The sequence below is a fragment of the Arachis hypogaea genome, chromosome 18 (genome assembly GCF_003086295.3).
Source record: "Arachis hypogaea cultivar Tifrunner chromosome 18, arahy.Tifrunner.gnm2.J5K5, whole genome shotgun sequence".
In the NCBI taxonomy this organism is placed as follows: Eukaryota; Viridiplantae; Streptophyta; class Magnoliopsida; order Fabales; family Fabaceae; genus Arachis; species Arachis hypogaea.
Window position 1 is genome coordinate 565064 of NC_092053.1, and position 9066 is coordinate 574129.

At 34.0% G+C, this 9066-nt stretch overlaps 1 protein-coding gene across 1 annotated transcript; it reads right to left on the minus strand.

The window, feature by feature from the left end:
- Positions 1 to 7548: 7548 nt before the first annotated feature.
- On the minus strand, positions 7549 to 8850 carry LOC112771993 (MAPK kinase substrate protein At1g80180). Its single transcript, XM_025816866.3, has one exon. The coding sequence runs from the start codon at positions 8363 to 8365 to the stop codon at positions 7955 to 7957; it is 411 nt and encodes a 136-aa protein (XP_025672651.1). The 5' UTR covers positions 8366 to 8850; the 3' UTR covers positions 7549 to 7954.
- Positions 8851 to 9066: the final 216 nt, after the last annotated feature.

Consider the following 9066-nt stretch of genomic DNA (forward strand, 5'->3'; position numbering starts at 1 on the left):
CCACATTAACTGGTTTTCCAATATTGATGCCCCTGCTTAAGTAGTATGTGTTGTACATTAGTGATTAGGCCTTGTCCAAGTATTGGTAGCCTTGTTAGAAGTCTTCTTTACTTTTGGTTGGACCTGATGGGTGCTAGGAGAAGGCTTTTGACCCATTTTATACTTTCATTTCCTAATCACCTGAGTCCAGCCTTCCAAATCCTCATGTTGTGCATGGTCTACATGAACAGCAAGCAAATCACTATCCACCAAATTCGGGACATCAATATTTTCAGTCTCATCTCCAAGATTCTTGCCAAAATTAAAACTTGCCTTTTCCACATGCACTGGATTTTTTAAATTTGAACTTTTTGGCTGCTTTGCTACATCGCCGACCACCTTGGCATTAGTTCCTCCTCCCGCATTACTGTCGGTCTTGCACACCTTCATATCGGTCTTGCACACCTTCATATCATGACCAAACTTGAGACAGGAGCCACAAATAAGGTGAAGACTTTCATATTCAACCTCATATTCAACACCTATATCTATTTGAACACAGGCTCGAGCATATCGTTCTCTTTCAGCTAATTTTGTTGCCAAATCAACCTTGACGGGAATACCAACTACAGTCGCAACACGGAGCATTGCATCTTCTTAGTAGCACCAAATTTGTAATCCGAAAATTCTAATCCACACTAAAGTTACTCCAAAACAGTTTTCACTTGATCTAAAATCTTGATCCCAAGACTTCACTGCCACATAATTTTTCTCAATCATCCATGGACCTCCTAAGAGAACCTTTTCTCGCAAAGTAGTCAAACCCCACGTCCAATAAATTAAAACCTCCCTTAATCCGCCATACCGTTCGGAGTTTATGAGACAATGCAGTGTAGCTATAATGCTTACCTAGTACCTTAATCACTATAGCATCCTTATAAGGTTCTGCCAAATAATTCTTAGCTTCTTGGGTAAACGTTACACTCGGTGGCAAGAGATCTCCTTGCTTACCAAAAACTATAGCAATGTTATCTCCGGACAAAGTTTTAATGAGTGAAAAAGTTTTAGCAATGTTAGAACCCACAACTTTGTCCCTTAAAGAAACCTTCAAAGGCTTAGAAACCCCTCTCATCCTCCTTTTCCCCTGATACAATCCCATTTATCTCTTCCGCCGACATTATTGGCTGCCTCGTTCGCCATGTTTCACCCTCAAAATCTACTTCCCGCTCACTCCACCGCTCATCTTCGATTTTTAAAATTGTACAGAGTACGGAGTACGTACTCCCACTAAGTTTAATTAGTTTAGGTCTTACTAAGTAAATATATAATATGATAGGTATGTATTTAAAATTATATTATTTATTCTGTTTTTAAAAAAAATAAAAAAACAAAAAGTTAATATTTTTATGTATTATATATAATTTTTTAAATAAATTTTATTTTTATAAATATTTTGATAAAAATTATATTATATAATAATATTTTTAACAAAAGTAGTTAATTAATAAATTTTAATTATAATAATTTAATTATTTGTCAAGTAATATAAAATAAAATTTTAATTATTTTATATTTTTATGTTATAATTTAAAATATTAATTTAAAGTAGTGCAGCAAAATATGAGTTTGGAAATGAGTATGAACATAGGGATATTTCTATGAGTTTGTCGTGCTCTCCGACATTAACGACAGAGGATCTGCGATCATAGTTGGCTATTTTAGTGGCTAATAACCGCAATACTTCAATATTTAATTATCCGTTGGAGGTAAGGAGGTAAACGCTGACGACTGTAATTAAGGTTATATATTAAATAGTATTTTATCTTGTTAATTAGGTACTCTTTTGATACTTTTGAAGTACTCTTGTATATATAGATAGTTAGATATAGAGTATGTTTATTAGGGTTAGGATGTCTAATGTTCTTGTACAGGGTTAACCACAAAAAACGTTCTTGAATTATTCAAACGCGAATAGAAATGCACCCAAAATTTTTCTATCGACAAAAATATCTTTAAATAATTTACAAACATAACAACAATATCCAACAGTAAATATATATTTTCAAAAAATACCTTAGAAATTGAATTTTGATGTGATTTTTTACAAGAATAATTAAAAAAATGAGACATTATTATTCTTAAAATTTGATATTTTTTTCTAAGTATATATTTTTTTGTGTTTTTTTAAAAGTATTATTAGTTATTAACAAAAAAATTACAAAAAATATATATACTCAATGAAAAATTATCAAATTTTAAGGATACTAATATCTCGATTTTTAAACATGCTGGCAAAAAATTGTATCAAAATTCAATTTCTAATATATTTTTTGAGAAATACATATTTAATGTTAGATAATCTTGCAAAAAAAATGAACATTAAATATGTATTTCTCAAAAAATACATTAGAGATTGAATTTCGATGCAATTTTTTGCAAACATAATTAGAAAAATGAGATATTATTATTCTTAAAATTTGGTGATTTTTTATTAAGTATATATTATTTTGTGATTTTTTAAATGTATTATTGGTTGTTAATAAAAATAATTATAAAAAAATTATATACTTAACAAAAAATTACCAATTTTTATGTATAATAGTATATTATTTTTATAATCATGCTTGCAAAAATTGCATCAAAATTCAATCTCTAAGGTATTTTTTGAAATTATATATTTACTGTTGAATATTATTATTGTGTTTTTAAATTGTTTGAAGGCATTTTTATCGACAGTAAAATTCGAATATATTTTTGTCAGCGTTTCAATAATTCGAGAACATTTTTTGTGGTTAACCCTCTTGTATATATATATATAGATAATAGTAATGACAAAAGAAATAAAACTTATCATCCTCAAAAGCCTTTTTCTCTCCTTTTAGAACCTCTCTCTCCTTTTAGAAATAAAACTTATCATTCAACTCTGCAGTTTTAACAGAATTTTGTCACCAACCTCGGAGGAGAAATAACTCCTGTGGTGGTGGAAGACACCCATGAAGAAAGTTACATTATTCTCTGTATTTTGGTTTCTTTTCATTTTCTTTTAATTTGTCATAGTATCTTCAAGAAAGTTACATCCATTGTGTCCACATTTCTTCCACTTCTTCGCGGCGATAATCAAGAATCAGAGGAAATATCATCTTCGACGTCGAAGCACCAGAGGAGGACGTGCATGCATGTGTTCTCCTACGACTTACCCTGGCTCCTTCCGCTGCTCCTACCACAAACGCCTCGCCGAACAGCAGCAGCAACGGTGTTGCTTCATTGTGCTTTCTCTCCGAGTGGTAACACCCTAAATCTTCGAAGATTGGCGATGCCGAACTCGCTGGAGAAGAGAGCCTCCTCCCACAACCATCCCCGCCGAGCCGCCTCTCTTTTGTGTCCGAGGCAGGGAAGATTACCTACATTCTCTTTTTTGTTTCTTTCTTGATCCCATGAACATTTCTTTGGTTTTGAATAGGAATGGTATAGTTTTTTAGTTTGAATCTGTTCATATTGTTACTCTCTGGGAATACTGGAACCTTTATTTTTTGGTACGCCAGTGAAAAATTAGGACAGAATTACTTGTAAAGTTAAGTTGAGTAGTCTCTGAATGTTTTTTTTGTCTTGCATTGTGATTGTGATGTTGAATTTGTTAATAGTATTTTCCTTTGAAAAGAAATAAGAAGGAAGACGCTCATGTTTAGTTTTTCTCTCTTAATTTCATTGAATAGATTATTAGTTTTATTTGTAGAAGGTAAGGCTGAACGTGCAACGAAAAGAGTGGATTACTGTGAATCTAGCATTTTAGTAGGTCAATTTGATTAGATAGATTAGATATATCATGATTATGATTATGATTTTTATGACGAGGGTGTTTAGTTCATTCCGTGCTATGAATTGAAGCATGGAATGTGGCTACCTGTAAAAGTAGAGTCTGCAATATATACTGGCACTTTATGATTGATCATAAGGCATTGTTATCTGAGTTAAAGCTTCAGGTACATTGCAGTTCACTAGTTGAATTTGAACGTTTCCTACAAGTTGCACTTGGCTCTTTTTCATCTTAGATTGGCAGCTACTTGGTTAATGGTCAGTTGGTCACTCATGGATGGTGAATATCTCAAATACTTTAGAAAATAAATTTGAAATTTCTGATTTTTCGTAGAAATGGTAATTTAGCAACACTGAAACGTGCTGTGATCTCATGTGCACTATCAAGTTTATCACATTGAATTCAACTAGTTTAGGCTTTAACTCAGTTAGTAGCTTATTCACCAATTTTGATGTCACCCATTTTCTTCTAGCTAGATTACTGCCAAAATCTTTAGCACAGTTGTGCTCATTAACCAGTGTCTTCACCTGATAACACCCCCAGCACTAGTCCAAGAGGTCAGAATCAACCAAGAACAGTTCTCTCCTGCACATGCAATCCTCACCCTCTTCTTTTCCTTCTTTAGATACATCACATCCTTTCCTTCATACACAAAGTAGCTCTTTAGTGTATTCTTAAAACTTTCCATTGTGATGAATGTTTGTCCCACCTTAAATTTAACTTCCCCATATTCTGTCTCCTCATTGAAAGCATCAAATGCAGTCCTGTTTTCATCATCATCAGACACCGGACTATTAAATGCTTTACTCTAATATTCATAAGGCTTGTCATAATTTGAGTCTAGCTCTTTCCCAACAATATCAAAACTTAATGCCATTGTATTCCCAGTCAGTCCATGTCTAGCCTCCACACCACCACCTGCATCAGACCCATCAACTACTGCACCTTTTGCTCCAGTTTTTTCATCCCTCAAAATATGTTTTCTCCTCCTATATGAATACCTCTTGGAAGCCCGTTTCTTGGCTGTCTTTGGAGAATAACATGGACCACCTTTACTTGGTCTAGGCTTGTCCCTATATTTTGGGCCATCCTTGCTTAAATCCCTATTTGGGCCAGACTTCACCTCACTATTTGGTCCATCCTTCACCTCACCAGCTAGACCACTCTTCACCTCCCCAACCGGACCCTGACTAACTCTCTTTCTTGGGGACACCATTTTCTTCTTCTTTTTCTTCAATCTCTCCTTCCTTTTCTGTACCTCACTATCGTCACTGCTATGAGTCTCTTCATATTCCAGAGGAGGTGGCTTATATGGCTCATCCTCAGTTGTTTCATACCCATCACCTGAGAAAGATGAGTCACTCATAATAACCTCCTCAGCTTGCATATCCTCATCCACAATTTCTGACACACTAACCGGGTGATCAAAGTAGATATAAATCTCGTTTGTCCCCTTGTTTTTAATCTTGTTATTCCTCATGTCTTTTATCTCAGTATCACCCCTCATTACATGTAAGCCAGATTCCAAGTCAGGTGTCATGCTATCAAATCAAAACATCGTCTTGTACTCCCTATAACCCAACTCCTTCAGTAACGTTTCAAAATCAAAGAAGTTTACCAAATCAATGTCTAAAGGTGGCCACTTCTTGACTTTTTCATCAACATATTCTAATTTGCCTTATGTATTCCTCTTAAAAATTTCTCCATAATGAAAAACAGGAACTACTTCAAACTCATCCATCTGAAAATTATTTTTACTAATCAAAATTCAATTCATGACAATTTAACATTATTGTGCCAATCATCTAAACTACTGACAATTAACATTAATTATATAACAAATTAACAAAAAAACTTCAAAATTCATTCAGTATCACAACATTTATAAAAATAAACAACCAGGCAACCCATTTCAACCTACTGAATACTAAGGCATCAACATGCAATTTAGGAACAGAGATTGGATTAGAATAATGTTTTAGATGCCCAAATTTATTACTAACCTAAATGCCGACACAAGCTGCCTTCACTGTACAACGTCAGTGACTCCGTCAAGTGCGGCGTTAGAGGAGTCCTCCAAGTCCTTCCTGGCGGCCTTGTCAACACCCTTGTCAGCACTAACACTTGCTACTTCCACCACTCTCTGTCCTATCGCGCGAAGAAGGTTGAGGGATTTTGATTATTCTGTAAATTTGAGTTAGGACTTGAGGAGGACTTGGGGGTTATCAGGATGAGAATGACGTTTGCTTCTTCTTAACTTAGCAACGGCGTTGTTTTTTAATGTGACAGGGGGACAAATCGACCCCTGTCCTTCCCCCTTATTCACGTTGGCATTTTACTCTGGACTAACTGATAGATCAGTGTCGGTAAGTGACACATCAGACTTTTTTGTCAGCTATGGTCTATGGATAAGAAATACACGGGAGGAGATGCGATGAGTTATTTTCTGCATAAATAAGGGACCGATGTAAGTTACTTTTTTAATGAGGGATCGCATTATCCTAATTAAAAATGAACAAAGACCGAGTTGAGTGTTTTTTCTTTTTGAGGATGAACAATATCCAAGTTCTTCATTCTCGGTCAGATTCAGGCCATTCTTGGTTTCCAATCAGAATCTAACACTACCGACATTTTGTTAATTGTTACACGAGTTTAGATGAGGCCCAAACCTGCTTTTAAGATCACACTACATAAAGTTAAGCATCACTTATTCACTTGGTCAATGATGGGAGTTGTTATTAAAAGGAAATCATTGATTAGTGTTGGTTAAATAAAACAAATTAATCCATACTAATATAGTTGGACATAGTTTCTTTAAAAGATAAATGGTTTAATTATTCTATTGGTCTTATAATTTCGTAAAATTTTCAATTAGGTTTTTATATTTTTTTTTCTTTTAATTGGGTCTTTACACCAATTTTTTTTTAATTAGGTCTTTCTTAATAGTAATTGGCTTAATTGTATAGAGACCTAATTAAAAAAAAATTGTGCAGAAACTCAAATAAAAAGGAAAAAAAAGTATAGAAACTCAATTGAAAAAAAAAATAGTGCAAGAACCTAATCAAAAGAAAAAAAAGTATAGGGACCTAATTAAAAATTTTACAAAACTATAAAGCCAAAAGAGTAATTAAACAAGACAAATCGAAATATAGGTGTTATATTTGGCTTTTGTCCAATACTCGTGAAAGACGAAAGTTCCTTACTATGTACTCTCACAATCTTCACTTATTATTTTTAGTCCATACATGATACAAGTCCTGCTACTCTTTTTTTGGTTCTCTTGAAATTTCCTTCTTCTTTTACTTGTGCTTCTCTCTCTCCTGCCTTTGTATAAGATGCATGAAATATTGCCTACAAATCCCTCACTTTTTCTTTTTTGATGAGTGGTTATGGATCTCTGAAGAGGAGAGAAAGACCAAATAAATTTGGGTTGCATTTATTGGGCCTATTTGGGTTCAAGATCCATTGTAATTCAGGTCTCCAAAAATATAATAGCATAAAAAGATTACATTGTTACTAAAAAAGGATTACATTTTCTCTCTTTTTGGTGTAGTTGCGTTTCCACAAGGGAAATAGCCATAGGTGAGGGTTTGGGATCATCATGTGATTGAAACTAAAAGGCCAACATAGAAGCGTGGGTTATGTACCCCCACCATTGTGTATGTTTGCTTATTGCCGATAAATGATAATTATAATAGAAAAAAATTGGTGTAAATAACTAAATATAATTTCTCATAAACATTCAAAACCCAATATATAGTAATCATCTCTATATATAGATTTTCATTATACAAACATCCAAATGATATTATTCCTGAAGAACCCAACAAGTGTATACACATAGATACATTCATACATATATAAACTTATCTATCCAATAATAAGCCGACCAAAATAATTAAAAATAAAGCATGTCTGCAAGAAGCATAATGAAATCAAAGTACTATTAATATTTTGAATAGAAAAATAAAACTTATTGAAAACTGTAAAGGCAAAAGAGCAACGCAAAACTCATCATTACTCTACCCTACAAACCTAAACACATCTAAATTAAAGAGAATTCACTAATAAACCCCTTAATTTGCGTTCACCGGAATATGCTCTCTTCGGCCACCGGAAAAGGCACCTAGCACAACAGCAACATCGATAAAAACAAAGAAACTACCTCGATCGATGATGCTTGGTTTTGGCGGGTACTTGGCTTCTCCGATGAGACTTGTCTGCTTTTCCAAAAGCAGCACAGAAGCCACACGCGGAGAGCTTAGGGGACGGTGGCTCGATTGCCGGAGAGACTTTTCCGGTGCGGTATCCGCGAGCTCCTCCGCCGTTAGAACGGCTTCTCTGGACGGTGTTGATTTGTGGTAGTGGCGGTGCAGCAGCTGAAGAAGCATCCTGATGAAGAAGGTCTTTATTATCTTGCTGGTTGTTATTGGCACCGCCACCAGCGGCGGCAGCAGCAGCAGCTTCAGCTTTGTTGATTTCTTCAGACAAGAACTTGTCGTCCCAAACAAAACCAGATGAGCCTTGTCTTCTGAAGGACACTGCAGATCTTTGCAGACCAAGACCAGCCATGGTTAATTTCTATTAATTGGGAAAAGAAAAAGAGCAGAGGGCAGTCTCTGTTGAAGAAACTAGAGAGAAGTGGTTAAAGCTTTTATGGAAGAAAAAGTCATACCATTAAAGCTACGTATATTACTACTCTATCTCTACCTAGTCAATATATTGTGGAATCTTGTAACGCTTTCATTTGCTTCTTTCTTTAAATTAATTAGAAGTGTTAGATCCAGTCATTTTTGTGATTTGTAGTCATTAATAGTCATCCAATGGAATATTTATACAATATGTACAATGAAAGTTTATGAAGTATTAGAGATATAACTATTCTGAAACTTTTAGGATGAGTGGTATCATAACATGGTATTAGAGCACTAGATCTAAAAAGGTCAAGAATTCAATCATTGATGAACCCCAAAATCAATTTAATATTTTGGGAAGATGTTTATTATCTCTAGTACTCGAATGATTATTCTAAATAGTACAAGGGATGTTCATTTTGTAATTCAATAGCCCATTGTACAAATAATCTATTGTCTCCCTACCTAGATCCTAATATTTTTAATGGTGTAAAATTTTATCCAGTATTAAATCACTCATTTTTCTTTTGTAAATTATATGTCGATCAAAATTTAATAAAATTATTAGTCGTAGACTTTTTCTAAATTAAATATTTATTTAAAAAACATCTATATTGTATTGTATTTTTTAATTATAAT